The 21,208-nt window shown below is 43.9% G+C and overlaps 1 protein-coding gene across 3 annotated transcripts; it reads right to left on the reverse strand.

Moving 5' to 3' along the window:
• Positions 1-1,153: 1,153 nt before the first annotated feature.
• On the reverse strand, positions 1,154-20,134 carry LOC6611340 (zinc transporter 2). 3 transcript variants are annotated; one of them, XM_032724956.1, is made up of 8 exons: positions 19,979-20,134; positions 18,502-18,680; positions 13,878-13,988; positions 12,940-13,060; positions 9,099-9,278; positions 2,284-2,800; positions 1,969-2,116; positions 1,154-1,510 (listed from the first exon to the last, which is right to left on the reverse strand). In XM_032724956.1, the coding sequence occupies exons 1-8, from the start codon at positions 20,008-20,010 to the stop codon at positions 1,365-1,367; spliced, it is 1,434 nt and encodes a 477-aa protein (XP_032580847.1). In that variant the 5' UTR covers positions 20,011-20,134; the 3' UTR covers positions 1,154-1,364. The 3 variants fall into 3 exon arrangements, with proteins under 3 accessions (XP_032580847.1, XP_032580851.1, XP_032580856.1); XM_032724960.1 differs by lacking the exons at positions 18,502-18,680; positions 19,979-20,134 and adding an exon at positions 17,913-18,250; XM_032724965.1 differs by lacking the exons at positions 18,502-18,680; positions 19,979-20,134 and adding an exon at positions 16,756-16,935.
• Between the last annotated feature and the right edge of the window lie 1,074 nt (positions 20,135-21,208).

Below are 21,208 nucleotides of genomic sequence, written 5' to 3' on the forward strand. Positions count from 1 at the left end.
GGTCAAGTGGCCGCCAAAGGAAAAGCCGCAACGCTGGCACACGGAGCACGAAAACATCCTGCTCTCGGCTGCTCTTTTTAGTCCTTTTTTTTTAGTACACTGCCAGCTGCGCATGCGCAAGGAGTGGAATATCGGAATATCGGAGTGGGTTGTTATGGGTTTTTGGCCAATTTTTGTGCCACTACCGCTCACGTCTTGGCGGCTTCCCCGTCCGGACAAGTGAGCCAAAGTCTTTGGTCTTTCAGTTTGGCGGAAATTTGCAGCATTTGTTCAAGGTGACGGCGTCGGTGGGATCTTTGTTCGCCGGAGGCATGCAAATCTGTCAACAAATTGGCGGCGATTAGGCGCCGACTGTTAGACGTCGGCAGACAGTGCCACTCCCACCAATCCAAAGGGCCACAACTCCCAGTTTTCCGGCCAACAATTTGGACATAATTTGAAAGCGACGCTTCGTTCCACACGCAATGTCGCTTACGCAATGGCCACACATCAGAATTATGCATAATGACATTGGGTAGTGGGCCAGGTAAGCCGCCGCCAGGTGTGATGGTTGGCCAGACCAGCGCGGTGACCTGCCCACCACCCACACCCAAGCCCTCGTCTCCACCACATTCCCCGCCTCCCCATAAATTGGCATTAGTTTCAAGGCGCGGTAAACATTTTTGGGTGCAACATAGCCGGAGCTGGAGCTGGAGCCATCGACAGCTTAATAACTTTTATGCGTGTTTGCATATCGCTCATGCATCGAATTTGATGGAAAATACGTACGAGTTTCCCCCGCTTTGCAACAATGCACCGCTGGGAATCATGAAAAAAAAATGAGTTATTGGCCCAAAGAGATGGCGATTGGAGAATTCGATTAAAAATTGTAACCAGCGCATTTCGATAGAGTTGATTGGGATCGAGAACCAATTAAGCTTTTTCGAAACTAAAGCTATCAGCCAAAGCAATGAAAGTCAAGTGAGTGAGTTTGAATAATGCTGTGTTCTTCGTATTATTCAGATTATTATGAGTGTGATATTTATCACCAGCTTGCACCACACACTGTCACCAGCTTATGATGAAGTGAACGCCATAGGGTACATGTAATGCAGAATATATTAATCGACGCTCAGGTGTTGCTGATAAACTGATAAACAACAACAAACGGGCGTATATGTGTGGGGGCAATCAGCGCAAGTTTTATTATTATATTATATTTTTTAGTCGATTTGTTTGTCGGACCTAGCCGAAATCGTGGTTTGTTTACGGAATACATGGATAGACGGGGTGTCACTCTTATCGGGCGTACAGCTGAATAAATATTGAATACACACTGAACTACATATATTATCAAATTTGGTTGTGTATGCGGTAGAAGAACTCTACTTCTCGGGCACATTGCACTGCTGGCAGCTCTCCATTTGGGCGGTATAGTCCTCGATCTGGATGGTGGTCTCAAAGAAGTTGTAGCGCAAATGAACCGCCGATGTGGCCGCATCCAGGATCCTCTTAGGATTCGCATTATCAGCTGTTCGGTGGAGAGAAGAGCAGAGAAGGGCAAACGATTAGACGATTAGGTAGCATAAGGAGGATAACACTAATGGGTACCAAACTCCGTTGCTCTCGCACTCCGCTGGCTCTATCAAAATTGTCCACGCTTAAAAAGCCATTTCAAAAATAATTAAGCTAATTGCTCACTGTCTGCCCATGGACATGGGCTATGAAACAGTGCCAGCGGGGGGGACACAGCTTAAAACAACAACAAATCCATTGGGATAATTACCCTCGATGCCCAAAAGCGCGACCCCAACGAACTCCCCCCACCCACTCGGACAAACACATGCATCAGGGCAAAGGCCACCCAACGACCTTTCTGGTCTGATTCGGTTCGGTTTGGTCTGGTCTGGTCTAGCCTGGCCTGGTCTGTTTTGTGCTGTGGTGCTGTTTTGCTCGGAAAAGACCGACGTCCTGGGGGCAGCTACTTACCAATGGCCAAATGTGCAGATAGCGCTACTTTATTAATGCTCAGCGCCCAGATGCGCAAATTGTGCACCCGCTCAACGCCCTCGATGCCTTGGAAAATCTGCAGCACCTCGGCATAGTGCATATAGTTGGGAGTCCCCTCCATGAGCACCTGCGGGGAAAAATTGCAAACAGGGAGCAGTCTTTACAAGCAATCTGATAAATCCGCTTAAAGTACTGAGCAATTATGAGATTTTAGTATCGTGAAAGGAATGTTATATTTAAAACTATATATGCCAAAGGAATCAAAGAAATGTGAGAAAAACCATTTAAACTCACCAGCAGGGCATCCTTCATGATCGTGAACGTGGTGAAGAGCACAATGATGGAGAACACAAACGTGCAAATGGGATCAACGATGGAGTACTCTGGCCAAAAGTAAATCACGCCGGCGGCGACAAACACACCCACGCTCTGGATGACATCGCCAATCACATGGATGAGGGCTGCCCGGACATTCATGTTGACGGCCTCGCGTCCAACCGGTCCGCCGTGATGATGTGATCCGGGTGCCGTTTCGGCCAGAACGGCTGCAATTTCCAAATCCAGTGTGGGATCGACCAACTTGGTATTTTGGTACGAGAACGTCGGCAGCCCGCCGCCAGGCAATTCGGCATCCTCGGGCGCGTAGGCCACACCGCCCTCAATCCGCTGGCTGGGCGAATCGGAGCATGGTGTGGATGTGGCCTGCACATGGGATGGGTTCTTCTTCTTTGACTTCTTGGAACCGCCATGGCTGTGACCATGCCCACCGCCCAGGCCATGGGAATGGCCATGCTGCAGCTGAACGCCCATGCTAACCGAGTTTGGGGAGAGAAATTGGAAACGTTATCACAAATATTTAATATGCTTGAAAATGTTGCCATCTATTTTGTGCCGGTCCTGTGCCACCACCAACCCATCCCCGCTATCCGCCCAGAAATCATACCAGTTGGGGGCACGTTAGCCTGGCCACAGTATGAAAACAAAAACGCACCCAAAATGTTCGCTTTTTTTTTGTTTTTGGTCTGTGTGTGTGCTCTGGCTGACAAAAGGGGGTGGGGGTTTGGCAACGGTATGCGGGAAACGCTTTTGCATTGTTTGGCATTTTATTTCAGCATTTTAATGCACCAACAACAGTCGCACCGCACAGTCAAACAAACACACTCAGGTCATGGACAGTGGAGCCGAGTGGCCAGAGTAGTCCTCAAATGGAGTTAAACTGCAGGAAGCCAAATCTTTTTTATGAAATTTAAAGCGGTAGTTGTCAGTGCTAGCAGGAACAGGAATGTTGTGCGGAATTCGAGAGCATATCTCGATTTCGAATCATAGAATTTTTAATAATCCCTTGAATTTTAAAAGAACCAAATGCACATAGAGCAGAAGATGCGCAAGTATATTAGAAATTATTTTGTATAACGAACATAAAGCTAAAATATTTTAGGATTTCCTCAGCCAATTTATAAAAATATACATAACACTAAATTGCAAGTCTTCTTTTAGCTTTTCTATTTCATCGCCCATATATTTGCGAAACCCTTTAACTAGACTTTATAGGTTGCGCAGTCATTTCCATAAATCAATTACACTTTTCTTTTCAAAATAAATAGTTTTAAGCACTGTACAGTGTGCACTCCGGCACAGCAGCAGCAGTACCGTGCCCCCTCCCTTTGGTGGATGCACCATCCCTGAATTCAGAGCCCTGTTTTCAGGGTTCATCGTTCACCGTTCACTGTTGAATGCTGAATGTTGACTGTTTTGCCGCTCTGTGTACCGGAAGGTGTGTGCGAGTCCTGTGCGAGGGATCCTCCGAGCCGACCAGCCAAACTAACCGCCCCTGTCCGACGAATCCGACCCCGGCCGCCGGCCCATCTGGGGCTGCTCCAGTTCAGTACGTCCGGACACATTGCCGCATGCAAATACAAATGTATTGTCGAAAATGGCAACCGGCTGACCAGACCATGCTCCCCAATCCCCAAACTCCGGTTTTTTCGCAACCTCTCCAACCGCCCCTCCTCCTGCGCCCATTTCACGGCATGGATCGGCAGTTAATAGCTCGGCACATTGACTTTTTATTCATTTTAAATGCTCCGACATTGCAGATTTATGGCTTTTCTATTTGGGGAAAAAGGCCATGGTCGACCAACCGACCGACCGACATGCCAACGGACCGGGCTCTCTCTGTCCATCGCCGCCGGCTGCACTTAGCCGGCTTTTTGGGGAAACAATGCAGTGCCGGGGCATCAATAAATAAACTGGCATAAATTACGCACAACCATTGGCAGGAGCAAACACAAAGCACAAAGTGAGCAGCCACTTAGCGGAACGGAACCATCTAGGCGTTCTTATAGACCAGGCCAAGTACCAGCCTCGCTAGCAGTGGGAAGTTCTGCTGGGAAATCGATTGGCGGCTAATTGACGTACTCAATTGATGACTCAAAGACATTCTGTTGGTCTTAAAAGGAGTTTACGCCAGGCGATAAAATGTTGCTGGCAGTGAAATCAAAGGGGCGTAACATAATTATAGCTACATTTATTTTACACATTAAATATATTTAATGATTGATTAGTTCTAACCTAAACTACTCTAAAATTTTGATAAAATTTATAGCGCCTGTCTTAGAAACTCCACTAGCCCAATAAAACATAAGACCTCGGTGTAAAGTGCGCGTTAAGGTTGCGATGAGCGAAATAAACGGGTTCCGTTGTCGTTTCATCCTGGTCGTGGTTGCTTGTGCTCCGCTACTCGGCTCCTTGGACCGACAGCTTAACGAGCTGCTCATCCGGGTGACAGACCAAACTGAGACCAGGATCACGGCAGACTAGGACCAGAGCACCCCACATGCCTCGAGACATCCTTAGTGGCTGCAAAATCCTGGCAACAGTCACATACGCGACCAAAGCTAAAGCCCTAGCCGAGCCAAGGCGAGCTGAGTCAAGATATGCACTAATATTTATGTTCCTGTCAATTAAATCAGGACGTGGCATATACGCCACACACACAGCGGAGCCGTTTCCCCTTGGTCCTTGGGCACTCTGCTGGGTCGCAGGACCTCGCTTCCAGCTACCAGCTCCCGATTGCCAGACTTATCCGAGTCCTGGTGTTGTCATGGCTGCTGCTGTCGTTTGTTGGCCACTAACGAGGCAAGTAAAGATGCCGCAAAATCAAGGGGAAATGCTTCATTGCGCGCTACAAATTACAGCGCCACAGTTGGAACAACAATGCCGGGTTGACGGAGGAGCATGGGCAGCCAGGAGGGGCACGGAGCTTGGTGCCTCTCCTGATGGCCGGGGAATGTCGCTCGCATTGGCATTTTTTGCGCTCGAGGACACACAGCGCAGGAGGGGATCGGTGGTGGAGGTGGAACCAGGGGCAGAGTGGCCGGGGTAATGCCTCGGCAATCGGATGTTCAAAGTCGAAAAGCGTATGTGCTCCGCATGGAATCCCTGGCGCCACCATGGACCGCCATCACTGACCGCGTGACCACGCTGGTTAGAACCGAAATTGTAGGAGGAAGGGTCCTAACAATGTGAGCTTTTTTTTTGGGACTACAGAGTGGTGTTCAACACAACTCAGAAAAAAAGCTTGCTTTGATACCCCTTCTGCCTCTCATAAATTCATTTGTTACTAATATTTTCCGTACCATGGATTTTTAGGTTTCCTAACACATTTTAACATAATAATTTCGATTTTTTGAATTTTGATTGGGGGATTTAAATCTTAGTTGAAAAACTAGATTGAATAAAAACATAAAAGCAGATCTATTTATAGACTTCCCACTATGAAATTTTGAACATAAAAATATTTATGGGTACTTTTAGAGGTTATGAACTAGGTGCTTCCAGCGAATACTCTTTTTTTTATTTTTCAGACCTTGGAATAAGCTGATTTGGCACCACTGCTACCTGAATCTGGAGCTAGATGTGGCGCTCTGAACAATTTATTTAGTGCCCATCAACGCGACGCCCCACACGAAACGACAGAGGAAGTGTTTGCTCCTTCTTCATCACCGTTTATATTTATTTTCTCCTTGTGTTTCTTCTGGCGTCTCCTATATTTTTTCCCCGTTTTTTGTTTCTTTGCTGTTTGACAAATTATGGCCACATTTGGCCTGGTAACTTCTTCGAACCGAGCTGGCTGGGCCATCACAGCGTGGTCTTAAGAAATTGAAAATGAAATTGAGTTGTCAGGCTAACAAGCTTTTGGCCAGCTTCGGTCTCAAGTGGCTGCCCGGTATAGGAAAGCGGAGGACCGACGACCAGACCAGGCTCAATGTTCACATGGTGAACACTAAACACAAGCAAGGAGCAAAAATATATCAAGTGGAAGAAGCGAATTCATAAGAGAAATTATACGACAGAAGCTGAATCATTTTTAGGGTATTTAAAACTTTTGCTATACTAACTACTTTATATTTAGATAAATTACAACGAGAAGAGTTTTCCACTGAAACACAAGTATCTTGTATGGTTTGATTTAAATTGCATTTGCCACAAAAACGGACTCTGTATCAAATTTATTTGATTGCTTTAAGGATATTTGGCTGTGCATTCATCCATCTGTCCTAACTGCCATACCCACGGCTAAGCGCCTTCATCTCCACACGCTGGTTGTAATTGCTTTAGCACCTCGCTGCCCCAGCACTTCCCGCCGCCTTTCTCACCAGAATCAACCTCTCATATTTCACTGGCATTTGCTCTCGCTAATGTCCCACTTGCAGTTTAAGGTCAGGCACAGTGGAAACTCTTTATAAGGAATTTACGTGATCTAATGCGCTTTTAAATTCCAACCACCATATTAAGTTGTTTTTTGCTAGGTCATTGAACTTAAGGTTGATTTATGTAACTATTTAACTATTATTTTAATCGTATATTTAGAATTCAAAAGAACTAGCACAGGAACACAATACTGGTCATCCAGAAAGTATGCTATGTTTTTTTCAACAACTTCATTGTTACAACTGGTAACATATTGTGGAAAAGAATGAGGATCGAATGTAAGTTTCATGGTACTTTGGCGATTTCACTCTCTCTTCCAACATTTCTCGTTCTGTTTCTCCATTTTCCCCGCTTTTGGCCTTAATGGGCGTTTTAACGATGTGAAGTCGACGGACGTTGTTGCCGCCACTCAAAAGTTAACCCAACAACAACACACAAAGCGAATCCGGAAAATTCAGTGCGTGTGTGTGTGTCTGTGTATGCGGATGTGGGTGTGTGTGTGTGGCGTTTTCCAGCTATTTTCGGCATTGTGCTAATTGAACTAAAAACTGGCAAAAATAAAATCCAGAGAGCTCTCAACAACTAAATGAAACTAAGTAAAAAGCCTTCAATAACAACGAGAGCAAACGGGACTGAAAATAGTTAAAACTTGCAGCTAACTCGTTTGCCCGAACGCATAACGGTAAAAGGTGGCCATTTAATTTCGTTGTTCGAACACAGGTCCAAGGTACACCGGAAAAAATGCGTATCAACTTCAAAGTTTATTAAAATTCTAAGCTTTTTTTCCCGGAAAATTCCATTGCTCAATATAGAAGTAAAAGAAAAAAGCAACTGAAATATATTTTTCCGATGTATACGAATAAGGAGTATGCTTCAGCATTGACTTGACTTAACTTCCTACTTTTATGGCAGCATCCACAGATGGCCTTCGCCACGCCCCTCGTCCACCGCCCATCTCCACAAAGTCCGGCCATCTTCTAAGTCTTCTTCTTGGACAAATCTGTAAGCCAGGAGAGTTGCTTCTGCTGCACGTTTTTCACAATCAATTCACGTAATCAAACAATTCAAGTGGCAAACACTGAAAATGCCAACGTCAACTGGAAAATTTTTGCGCTACCGCCCAACTAGCGGCAACAAAAACAAAAGCAACAACAGCTGCAGCAACACTCGTGTAGGAAAATAGGTGAGCTGAGGTGGGCGTGGCACAGAGGGGCGCTCAGTGGGCGGTGAGTGGAGAAGGGGACCACACACACGTTAGTGTGAGCTCGGCATTGAACGTTGCGATTTATGCGCCAAAAACTATGCTTCGACAGCCACATGAATGAGTATCAATGGGGAAAGGGGCTGGCATAGGAGCGGGGCGTGGCAGACAAGGGGAGTGGAGGAGGCAGATCCTTGCAGGTATTGCACTTGGCGAAATCAAAACAAGCGGGGCGATTAGTAATTCATTAGGCGAACTGGGAATGCCCTTCCAAAACCCAAAGTAACTTAAATTCACTAACACATTTAATCTCAAATGAAGGTTTAAATAGTGAATATTTTTAGGCAATAAAAGAAATGGCAGCTTGATTTGTATCTCGCTGAAATACATATAGTATATATATATTCTATCTCTCTTTAAATAAATATAACATAATAGCTTCCCTAACTCTGTTAAGCCCAATATATTTTTAAAGCTTTCTAATAATAACAAATCCAATCTTCAATTACTTTGGCTTAACTGACCCGGCAAGCGTTTAACAACAACAAAAAAATCAATTGAAAAATCACAATTAAATTAAGTATAACGTTAAACTTTTCGGGCCTCGATTTATTTTTAGCTCGCCAAAGTGAAAAGAAGTCCAATGGCCGAGGGGCTCCCCATTGTCCGCCGTTTGGAGCATTATCGAAACCATCTTCGATGGCACGTTACCCCATCCCGCCTAGAGAATTTTCCACCTTTGGGGCTGGCCAACACAAACACCAGCAAACTCCTCGCCGCCTTTTGGCTTTTGTTGACGCAGAAGGAAAAGTACAAAAAAAAAACCAAATAAGAAACGAAAAAAATACGGTAAAAATAGAACGAGAAGAAATTCTAAACTTGCGGAAAAAAATGTCGCTAAAATGTGGAGAAAGTTGCGGCAAAAATTGGCGGATACGTAAGGGAATGCCATCCAGGAATCGAGCAGTTGGACTGGGATCGGGTGGCATTTGGAGTGTGCACCATGTTGACCCATTTGGTGCCTCATGCCCGGGACAAGTTGATTGCGGCAATTGCAATTGGAAAACTGCCCAGGGGAAAACAGGGGAAAACTTTGCCGCCGCACGGATGGACCAAAGAGGGCAGGTCGGACATTCCGCCAGCAATCAAAGATCTGCATATCAGGATGAAACAACAACTGTACAACTGTACTTACATGACATTCACCAATATGGCCAGGCCGGATGTGATCAGCATGATCTTCGCATTCACCTCGTAGTCGCCGCTGATGAGTCGTCCGATGGCCAGCCAGACGAGGATGCCCGTGATGACCCAGATCATGAAGACGGAGGCCATGGCGCCAATAACCTCAGCGCGATACCAGCCGAAGGACATCCTGTCAAAGATAAGAGCGAGTGCAGCTTAATTAATGTGGGGGCACAGGGGAAGATAATGAGGCTGCGATGGAGACGAGCAAAAAATTTCCACTTGCCACCCGATAAGGATGGCAAAACTTTGTTACTTTGGCGATGGCGACAACTTTGCCAACTAGCAAACTATTATATGCAAACAATAATTGCACTTTTGTGTTCTGGATGGCTTTAATAGTTGTGCCACTTTAAAGTACCTTTTTTTTTAAACATTTTATAGTTTGAAACTTTTAGTTTCACATATTCATATTTGATATTTTGTTGAACCAAGCCAATTATAGTTTGAGCTAAAATTGAGCTGTTTAATATTTTATTTCCTCATTATAAATGACATGACAATGACAATTGGAATGCTCTTAAAATTTAGATTCGTCAAATAAACCGCTTTCAGAAAATAATATCCTTTTAGAAGCCCCAAGGCGAAGGGGGATGTGAAAAGACAAACTTATCGGTCACAAGCGAAACATAAATTGCTGCTGACATAAAGAGAGGTCACTGTGGGCAAGTTGGAAATTAACACGACTTAATAAATGTGACCAAAATTCGTCAAATGCCATTTTAATTTGTGTTCGCTTAGGGGCCCGGCTGCTCCCCCAAATGATAACATTTCGCCGGGCAGGAGTGTGTTCCAGGATTTCCCTAATGTAATGAGCGTTTTGCATGTGCGCCCACCGCCCCTCCACCGCTCTGCTTATTTTTCGTGTAGTTTTTTATAGCTTATTTTTCGTTTTTTGGTTTGGTCAAAGTCAACACCTGAACGGCAGCGGCGGCGGTGACCAAGTCGAGGGTCGTTCAATTAAAGCCCAACCTAGACGAGAAAACAAGCCAAGCCACATCAGAACGAGCCAGGAACAGGACCAAAACCAGGACCAACCGGTAACCGACAGGTGGAAGTGGGAGTGGAAATGGGAGGAGCGACCGCTCTCGTTATAAAATTGAAATAATGGCAAAAGGCAACAATTTTGCCAGCCTGCTAACTAATGCGATGCCAGAAGGCAGCAGGCAGCTACAGCAACGAATGTCTCGCCATAATAATACAATTTAATTTCCAGCAAACATCCGTCGTATCCTCACTCCTGTAGCCAAAGCCAGCAAACCCTACAGAAACCACCCAAAAAACACCCAGCCGTGTCAATGTATGGCGTAGCTCTCTATACGTGTACATACAAATACCTCTGTATATACAAATATATATATATATAAATATATACGCTAGTTGGGGCCTTGCAGTTGGCGTTGCAAGTGCAGCCATTTGCTTAATGACCGCCTGCTGCTGGCGGCCCACCCCCTCGACCTACCGACGGCCCGCCGGTCCTTTCTATCCCCAACGGAGGAGCAGCAACATCGCTACCTCAATGGTGGTTCCGGCACACTGGGACCGGGTGCGATAATTAAAAGAAAGTAGCCAAAACACTTAATTGGGATTAGCGATAATGAAATACGGTGTGTTATGCCAAACTAACTTTTTGGCAGCCAACAAAGTCAGATATATAGGGAAAATGAAATTAAAAGGATAGTATATTAAGGATAGCATTTATGTAACTTTAATATCTAAAGATACTTTCAAAAAGTGATGCTACATCAAAGCAAAAATAGCTGCATAAAATCATTTTGGATTATTAACCTAACTTCATAAAGAAATATTTGTAAAATCGGTTACTTAACTTAAGCCAATTTAGTTGCAACATTCCTATAGCTTTGAGCTAATTAACCACTGCTAATTTATTAACTCAAAGAAATTTGGCGCTTATCAAACTATGCCATTACAGAAATCCTATGCTACTGCAAATTTGCAACATTCATTATCATGGAATATACCGCAGGTATTAATTGAATTATTCCACTGTACCGTGCTTAGTTTTACCTAGCTTTTGCATTTCGTTTTCTGCGTTTGCCTTGGCAATTGTGCAAATGTGTTTTGTTTTGATAAATTAGGCTTGTCAACTCGGCAACGGCAGCCAGAGCGCCAAAATGGGTGGTGCGGTGGGCGCAGGAGCCCCCAAAATAAGGAGGAAGGCTGCGAACCGCACTGAAACCAAAACCAGCCAGAGGACCAGGCCCAAAGAGAGAGGCATTCAGCCAGCTCGAGACTGGGACTGCTGCAACATGCAGCAGCAACAGCAAAAGCAGCAGCAACAGCAGCAGCAGCAACAGCAGCATGCAACATGCAGGAGCAACTGGAACAGAAACAGAAGCAACATCAACGCAGAGGAGACGACGAAGATGGAGGCTCTGAGTCCGGGAGTCTGATGGCAGGAGCGAAATTTACAAAATTACCATGCAACACGCTTGAAATTGCAAAAGTTTTTCATTATTCACTTTGTGGCTGCAGTCGAGTCGTCGAGTGAGTGAGATTTTTGCATGAATGAGCAGAACGTGCCGTTTGCCTCCCTCCTTCTAGTTCAGCCCAAGATGGATGCCGTATGGGGAAGGGGCGTGCGGCGGGGTGAACACTGGTGGGGGGGGGGGGGGGGGTGCGTATGCTGGGGCGGAGACAAAGGAGTGCTCCCAAAGACCAATTGAAAAATGTGCAACGGCCAAATGTACAGTGCTCAGCAGCAACAGCACCAACCAGTGATGACAAAAGACATTTGAAAAACTAAACGTCATTTCAAAAAAATGTCATCGTTATCCAAAAGCATTCCCAGGAATAGATTTGGAATCTCCAAGGTTGAAAAGTAGTTAAACTTACTGAAGGATCAAGAAAATAAATTAAAAAACTATGTTCTTTAAGAACTTTCATTTAGATCATAGAGAAAAGCTCCAAATCCAAGCAACTTGTAAATTTCATCCCTTAAATCCCTTATTTATTTCGTTATAATTAGCCAGCATTATAACTTTATAATGCATTACCTTATTATATAAGGTATAATAAGGTATATGAATATTCCTCCTAAAAATAAAATTTTGACAACACTGTGAGCAATTGCAAGACAGGGGCCGCAGACGCAAGAGGAAGGCACTGAAAATTTGGAAAAAGGCTTTTCGCCTAATTAGACGATGGCGAATGGGAAATGCAGGCAGCAGCAGCCAAGGATATGGAGGATGGCCAAGTCGAGCGACAGAAATTATGGTGAAGAGCAGCCTTATAGGAGGGGAATATAAATTGCAGGCCAATGCAGATACACTCGTTATAAGGGGAATCCTCTCCAGAAGTGTTTTGCGAAGAAATTTTATATTCAAGGCTTGCAAATAGAATGATTTTTCAGCTTTCTATCCTTTTGCTGTCTTGGAAGCTACAGATAATTGATTAAGTCTTAAGAATGCTGAGTATTCTAAAATATAAAATATTAGAATCCAAAGATTAACCGGTTCTTAATGTATATTAAATATATTAAATATATTGCTCTCCCTCTTATAATTTCAGTATATTCTTAAAGTCTTTCCAAAAAGGTCAAACAATATTCCGGTGTAGGATATTTAAGGAATAGCTTTACGTTATTTCCACGAGCAGAATCCCAAGGACCCGGTGATAAAGGAGGACGCAGACGAGCCATGCCAAAGGAGTTGGCAGCAGATAGTGAGCAAAAGAAATGCGAAAAAGATTGAAACTTTACGTTTTATTGATTTCCCTCTACCCGGCAAACGACTTTTGGCAGTGTCTACATTCCGGAGGGCAGTACTTACCGCTGCGTAGATGGGCGTCCGGCAATCCAGATGGCAAACAACGAGATCATAAAACTGGCGAAATCGGTTAGCAAATGAGCGGCGTCTGTTGCGATGGCCAGGCTATTGGATAGGACACCACCTGTTCGGGGTGGCGGGAGAAAGTAAATAAATGCGCAAAAAATTAACTCGACATTCAGTGGGGCTTGTGGATGCTGATTGGGGGGATTACCCCCAAAACGACTGCCGTGTGACAATACCCCCGGCCTCAGACGGAAAGTTGGAGTTGGAGCCCTTTCTCTCTATTTCCCATTATCGCAGCAACAATTTCGATTTGAAAGCGAAAGAAAAAAGAGTGCAAAACGCAAAGCAAGGGGCGCAAAAATGAAATCCTTTCCTGGCAACTGGGAATTGGTAGCCGCCTAGTCGTGGTCCTCAGTCCCGGTCCTTCGTCCTTTGTCCTTTTCCCAGCGAACATTGTAGGTAATTGCAAAGCGATTAACGACAACAGCCGTCGAAGCTCCGACGACATCGTCGACACTCGAAAATTAAATGTTTATTGTATAACCAACCCCGGTGCCGTCATAAATGGAGGAGGGTTGATGGCAGACAGTAAGCCCTTCCGGTCGCCATATTGTTGCACTTCCGGTCCTCAGTTTTTAATCGTCTCGTCGTCGTCCTCTCGTCGTGTCCTTTTCCCGTTTCCCTATTCCTCGCTGCCCACATTGTTTGACTTTGCCTTATTTCTTTCGCTTTTCACTTTATTCGTTTTGTTTATTTGTTGGCTCAGATTCTCAGAGGTGAGTAAAATTAGTTTGGGAATTGAAAGGCAGACGGAAAAGAAATATTTCAAAAAGAAATCGAAGGGGAAAGGAGTCCTTTGTGGAGTCGTCCAATTGGTAGCTCCAATGGCGCATATAGCCCATTTTATATATATACTAATATATACTACTACTTACCCACGATTTCGGCAATCATAAAAACCAGACACAAAATGCTCGCAATGATCAGTTTTCGGCGAGCCTTCACATCCACACCCTCGCTGCGGGCACGATGGCAATGATCCCGGACTGAAAGTAAAAAAATATATAGGAATTAAACAAATGTAAGATATCTGCACATAAAATATACAGAAAACACGAACACGATCAGTACTTAAATGATAGAATTTCGTGGCCAGTTATTGAAAATCATTAATTAACTAAAATACACAGAAACCTAACAAAATAGGAAACCTTAAGATTATTCAACGATCTATTTTTAATAAGTGATAAGTTAAGTTAAGTAATGCTATATTTACACATAATACATCTTCTTATGTACCTTGTGTTAAATAAATATGAATACATATCTTTTTCAGCTTCTATGATGTGGAAGTTTTTATTGTTGTAGAATTAAAACTTTTGCATAAGTGCCTCCCCCTATTTGTTTTAAACAATTTACGCCTGCTTTCATGCTTCGCACTTACTCTTAATTGTTGATAAAAGGTCTTACCCACATGCACCCCAATTGATGGCCTTTAAATAAATTTCGCGATATTCTTAAGCTCCGCCAAAGACTATAACCTCCTTTTTTCGCAAAAGTGGTAAATTAACAATGTGCCAGTGCACACTTGTATTCCCTGTGGGGAATGAGTTGGACGTCGCCCATCTGTTATGCCGCTGAGCATGCAATACATATTTACAAAACAGGCATTTAAATTTATTTAACATGGTACGTGAATAATGACCGCCGGCGCAGCTCCTACTGCTGCTCCTGATCCTGCTGCTGCTCCTTGCCAGCCACGCCCCTCCCATATGGATTCGGTATATGGCCCATTTCCGAAAGTTTCTGCGCTTGTTTTTTATGTTATTTTTTGTTCTTTTTCTCGCTTATTTTATTCTTTTATTTTTTTTTTTTTTTGGTTTTATTCATTTTGGGTGTCAGTGACAGGCGAAAGTTGGTAGATGCTAGTTGCTTGGCTCGGCTTGGTTCGCCAGTTGGCTGGCTGGTTGGTTGGTTGGTTGGTGGCTCTCGGTCGGCTAGGAGCAGTCTATTAAATACTTTATTGCATTTGTCGCAGCCGTATTTCATGCTTTGTCATTTCCGCTGCATTTTCTTTGCACTTGCTCCGGTTGCCACCCACTCCTCAGCGGGAAAAGCAGCTTCGTGCATGTGCATATGCTCCGCTGGCTGCTCGGCTGCTCGGCAAGTGGAAGCCATAGAGATGAGCCCGTGACAGAGGAGTTCTCACCCAGATTTGCACTGGCAATTAAGCCTGGTAGTCAAGTGAACATTGCAACTTTCATAAAAATCTTTACAATAAGTCGTTGTTATGTTTTAAGCCAAAAGGTGCATGCTGCTTAGATTTCAATTCAGTTAAATTGAAAGATATTGTAAGTAATTACATTAAATGACTATCAATTATTATTGATTTAAAATAATGTATCCCATTCATGAGTTATTTTTTCCCTTTCCGTGTGTGTCAACCCCACATATGGAGCGCCTCATCTCTGACATGGTGGCTATGTGAGCGCGGTTTCTTCATTTGAATCCAGCACAAGGCCACCGACGCCTGGCCTGGCGTCTGCTGGCAACCGCTTCCTGCTCCTCCGGCTGCTCCTGTTCCAGCGCCGGCACCTGCTCCCAGCGCCACCTCCTCATCGACCGCATCCTCCACATCCTCCATGTCCTTGCCCACACACTCGCACAATGGCAGTAACAATGCCGGCAGCGAAATTAAATTCCTGTGCATAACCAAGGCCCGGCACTCTGGAGGAGCAACTGCTACTGCAACTGCAACTGCAACTGCGATTGCGACGATTGTGGCACGTGAAAATTTCACCTATTAGACCCGCATCCAGTTTCGAGTTTTCAGGTTCAGGTTTCCCCCTCCGGTGGAGCAGCCAGTGCAGCCAGCTGATGCATAAGAATCGTCATACTTTCAATTTAAACAACTCCGATCCATCTGCATCTTTAATTGGTCGCCTTGGACCGTTCTGGTCTCGTTCCGTTCGCCTTGTTTGTTTGCGCAATGCGGAAAGTATGTTGGACTCCCGGGGAGCTGAGGTTAATGTTCTGAGATTCCGGGGGAAGGGAGGCTGCTGCAAGACGGTGGATATGGGCGCCACATTCACTGATGTGCTCTCTCTCATCTCCTTCTTCACATCCATATCTGGTTCTGCCATGGCAACAATTGTGCTCTGTACTTGTTCTTATAAATAATTAATGGAAGGCAGGGAGCAGGCATCGCCATCAGTTGGGGCAAGGGAGTGGGAGTGGGAATGGCAAGGTGCAGGCGCACAGGCATTAATTGGATAGAAATAAATACGCGACAAAATCCATTTCATTATGTGCAAATATCAATAACAATGGCTCGACAGGTGCCCAGAATCTACGCCAGCTGAGATCTAAAGATGATCCAATCCGATGGCTTTGGAAACATGTCAGTCTCTTATATAATTGAGCACTTGTTACACAGAAAAAAAAAATAGTGCCTAGTATGCTGTATTAGTAGAAATTGAAGCTCATAATAATGCCTTTGTTTTCCAGAGCTTTGAAAGTAAAATATTTATTCCTTTTTTAATTTCACTTTTTTACTTAAGCTGTTGGAATTTGTTTAAATTTTTTTAAATAACATGAGAGACATCAAGTGCTTTGTTTGCGCAATAAACACCTGTCTATATCCAATCATTATATAATCGAATGATATGAATGCCTCATGAAACCAAATCATCCTTTCCGGCTAACGAGGGCTCAGCATATTTGATTACGCGCTCATTATGTTGATTGTATCTTCACATCTGATATATGTATATTTCCACGCCACATCATCTCCTGTCCTAATTAGCAAGTTACCGTTGCCCTGGACCGCCTCGCTCCGCCTGAGCACATCCATAACCAGGAATCCGGAGCACGCGGCGATAACAACGAGGGAAGACGTTCACTCGGGGTAACAATGGACACTGCGACCTATTCGAACTGCTTAGTATTCCAGCATTTGCGAATGGACCCATCTGGAGCGCGTTTTACAAACGACTAACTACGGCCAAAGCAAATCAATGCAGCTGCATCGAACTGCACTCGGCTAGTTGAGCTGTCTAATGGGAGTTACTAACTCAAGCCATGATTGAATGCATCGAGCGCCCCAAGACGATTGCATAATGTATATATACAACTATGACAATATATCGCTGTGTGTGGCAGTGTAGGATGGAGGCAGCTTTCAGTAGCGGATCCATCTCGTCTAGACGCCAGTTAATTTCATTTCGTGCCCAGCTCGTCTGCCAATAAATCGAATCATCGCCAAAAAAGAAGAAATAGCTAAGAGTTTTTCCTGCGCCACTTGCGACTATCGCATACTCATTAAATGTAATTTCTGACAGTAAAATGGGGCATAGATATTATATATATAGTTAAGCAGATGGCTGGTAACTGAAGTTATGGTATTGAGTGTTTCTGAGGATGCAGTCGATCCTTACACCAAATTCTTTCCTACAGGGTATGAGATTAGTTTCAAAGCCGAAGCGCAGGAAATTAAAATATAAACTTGACACAGCCACGTCGATTTCTCGGTTTCTGACCCTATGTATGTACTATATGTGAAGGCAATGAATGAAAAAAATGATCCAAACATTTATTTGGTCCATCGACGATGTCGTACGTAAATTATGGCGAGCGTTACACTGGCTCCTCGGGCGATTTATGACATATGGCCATAGTGGTGGGATGCGGTCTGCTCCCAGCAGCGGTGTGTCAGCAAAGAGCATAAATTTTGATTATGCCACAGATGCTGATGGGGGGAGTGGATTGGGCGGCGGCGGCGGCGGCGGATTGCTCTCCGGCTAGCCGGCCCAGTTTCCACCATAATTTGGTTTGCCAACCTCGAGAATCATCAGCTGATTGATGACACTGGGTGGGGGACGGGGGGCGGCGGTGTATGTTTGGTGCATGGGCGAATAGTGGGCGCGTGGGCGGAAATAATGCTTCGAGTAGGTGGTAAGTTGTTTGCTCACCATATTCGTGCAGCATTTCCAAGCGGCTTTTATCCAGCGAAGTTGCCGCATTCCTATATAGCCGGGCATCATTCATTTCCGACGATTTCCGTGCCGTCTGCCAATTAGCGAGCATTTACCCGATATTACAGCTCCTCAGTCACCCATACATTTGGGTCCGAACACGAGTAGATTGCAGCGAGTTTTTCGATTTTGCCCGAATAAAAAAATTAAGGAAAGCAAACAATCAACGATTCGCGCTTAGGAACAATCAAGCTTCGGGTACCATACAAAATGGGGCGGGGGGGAAAACACACACACGGAAAAATAACAATGTGAAAACTAATTTGGTTGATTTTCGTTGTTGTCGAATTTGATTTGTTTGCATTTGACTTTTAGTGCAAAGTGCCGCTGCCTGCTGCGTTTTCTTGATAATTTATGAATGACTGCAAATTGCTGCGAGGCAGTCCGACCTGATTGAAAGCGACACGAAAGTGCCCCGCCGTTTGTCACAGTCACCTTGCCACCGCTTTAAGCCCACCCCTCAGTCCCTTTTCATCCGCTTTTCAGCCCTTTTCAGGCCCTCTTAACCCCTTGTTGCCTCACTCACCTTCGACGTTGTTGGACCGCCCGTGTAAACAAAAAATTTGCGCAGGTGTTGAAGGCGTTGCCGGGTGATTGTTGTTGCCATTGCCAGCGACTCCGTTCGCACCTGGTTGTCCCTGCTCCATCAGGTGAAAGGATGGGGCCGTGCCATAGTTGCTCCGGCGCGTTCGTCCCGAGTCGCGTCTGCAGGAGAGGAAGATGGTTACTCCACGGAACACTCAAGATCACCCAGATAAAAAGCACAAGAACATTATTCCAAGGGGTAAATAAGATATATTTATACAAATAAGTATACAGTTAGGCTTTAAATGGTTGTAGAATCTACACTGTACATCATAATATATATATTTTATATAACTTTATACCGCAAATGCTAGTTTTAATCAAAATGTCCATATTTAGAAATAATCTTACAAGTGTGTCTCACAAAACGAGTTAGGAATGTGGTCTAAACAATATATACCGCTTTCCCAACTAATTCTTTAATTAAAATGTGCCATTCGTTAGTTTTATTTTGCACAAGTTTCTATAGAAATGCACTTGTTTTCCACGGTAAACAAGTGAAAGACGCCCAAAAGAATGATAAGTAAGTAAGTGCAGCCACAGCAGGAAAAGTTTTTCCGTGGCAGCTTCGACTGGAAAAACGCCGACAGAGAATTAAAACGTAGCGTCGTTGCCGGTGCCAACAAAACACTGCGGCATTTAAGCAGACACAATGTACAGTGGGCCATTGACTGCCATAAGCCCCAACGAAGCCACCGTCCATCAGCAGGCAGTTGCCACTGTAATGAGCTTGATGCTTTGGAAAGCGAGGCGAAATGCACCGAAAAAGGGTTTTTTGATAGGTGCTAAAATGAAAAGTGCTGCGAAAAATTCAATTTGAAGTTTTGTTACTTAACGCAAACTACGATGACTACTTAAAGGCCACGCCCACTCCGCCGACGCCGCCCTCATCAGCAGCACGTGTGTGTGCGTGTGATGTGCCCGTTGATAAGTTTCTCATGTTGCATGGAAGTGTGTGTGTGTGCGTGGGTGGGCGTGCGTTGGTGGGCGTGGGTGTGCCAGAGCAAGTGCGCGTAATTTTTACTACGGAAAGTGCAAATGGCGCTAAACTACTTGCTCTGCAACTTTCCAACGCAATTTCACAAAGGAAGAATAAAATCAAAAAAAAAAGAAAAAAAAACTGGGGGCTGAAAAAAAAACAGCAAGCAAAATACGTTAGCCGTCGCACTTTAAGCTTTCGATCCAACTTTTGGAGGCCTGTGCGCACCTAGAAAATCCCAAGACTCCGGGAACCCGACAGTTGTCACTGCTCCCACGCGGTCCGCTCTTACGCCTATTTAAGAAATCAGCAGCTCATTTGGCGCTTTATGTTAATTTGGCCCAAAAGAGATTTTATTTTCGGCCAACTTTTTGCGCTGCGCAAACTTTGGCCCAGGAAGTCAGGCGATAAACCGTTTTCCCACCATACCATAACTTACTTGGCAATCGGTGTATCCTCGTTCCTGGACATTATTATTTCCAAATATTAACACACTTTATAATTTTTCAACAATTAAAGACACTCAACACCAGACGTTACAACACAAGACCGCACCGACAAGTGTTCCTTATAAGATCCCATATTCTCCACTGCTCCACAGAGGCTGTGAATGATAAGATGCGAGCAAATAGTAGATAATCGTGGTTATCTTAACTTACAACTTTCAGATCGGCGAGAGCCGAGTGCAATGCATGTGTTTCTACTTAGAGGTGGGTGAGTAGTGGTGGATCCGTCTAGAAGGTAAAGTAAAGCAGAAACAAAACACTCAAAAAAAATAATGTCAGGAACATTGGCTCGCAATAAGCAAAAAATATATGTATTTCCTAGCAAAGGTAAACATTACCAATCCTAACAAGAACCTACATTAAATGAAACATAATATTATTATAAAATATAATACATTTTTAAAGCGGATTAATATAATAACGACAAATATTATGTATATGTAAATATTCTTAATATAAACAAACAAATTTAAATCAAAATTAAGTAATAACATCTTCAAATAATCTTTTGATATAATGCTTGATGAACTATAAAATAATGAATTATCATTATCAACAATTATCATTTTCACACAATAAATTCATTTATATCTCAACAGAATATCTGATAGCAAATATAGCATTTTAAATGTTGTGCCAACATTTTTCTGCGTGCAATCTCAAACGAAAAGGGGAAGAAAGATGCCCATTCTTATCAGGAGGTATGATATGTCAAGTGTGAATATAGCACACGGACCGTTCAATGATGGTAACGTGCGGTAAGAAAACCAACGGGATCAGTCTGCTTTTAAGAGAAGGTTTATCCAGCCGGAAGATAAGAATGTGAATGGGAAAAGCACTCGCCAGAATTTTTGAAACTTGCGCTTATCTTGGGGTTGCCAGATAGCTGAAAACAATTAGATGTTGGTATTTTAAAAGTAGCCCTGGCTTTACAAATACAGGAAATTATTGAAAAGTTCGCAAAATATCAATGTTCAAAAGCTACAAACTTGTTTTTCCTAATTCTAAAGGCATACGAAAGTTATAAATATATGTTTCAAGCTCTGATAGGAGTAAAGATCATAAACATAAGAAGAGCCCAAAGATTTAAAATAAGTAACAATATTTTGGGCAGGGTATATAATAAGATAATATTTATTTCATAAGTACAGGGTTCACAACTT

Source organism: Drosophila sechellia, chromosome 2L (assembly GCF_004382195.2).
Source record: "Drosophila sechellia strain sech25 chromosome 2L, ASM438219v1, whole genome shotgun sequence".
In the NCBI taxonomy this organism is placed as follows: domain Eukaryota; kingdom Metazoa; phylum Arthropoda; class Insecta; order Diptera; family Drosophilidae; genus Drosophila; species Drosophila sechellia.

Excerpts from the sequence above, each read along its gene's own strand:
- LOC6611340 (XM_032724956.1), bottom strand. The coding sequence starts at position 20,010 with ATGTCCAGGAACGAGGATACACCGATTGCCAA. Across the intron at positions 18,681-19,978 it reads GAGGATACACCGATTGCCAA|ACGCGACTCGGGACGAACGC; the intron begins GTAAGTTATGGT and ends CCTCTCCTGCAG. Across the intron at positions 13,061-13,877 it reads TATGATTGCCGAAATCGTGG|GTGGTGTCCTATCCAATAGC; the intron begins GTAAGTAGTAGT and ends CACCCCGAACAG.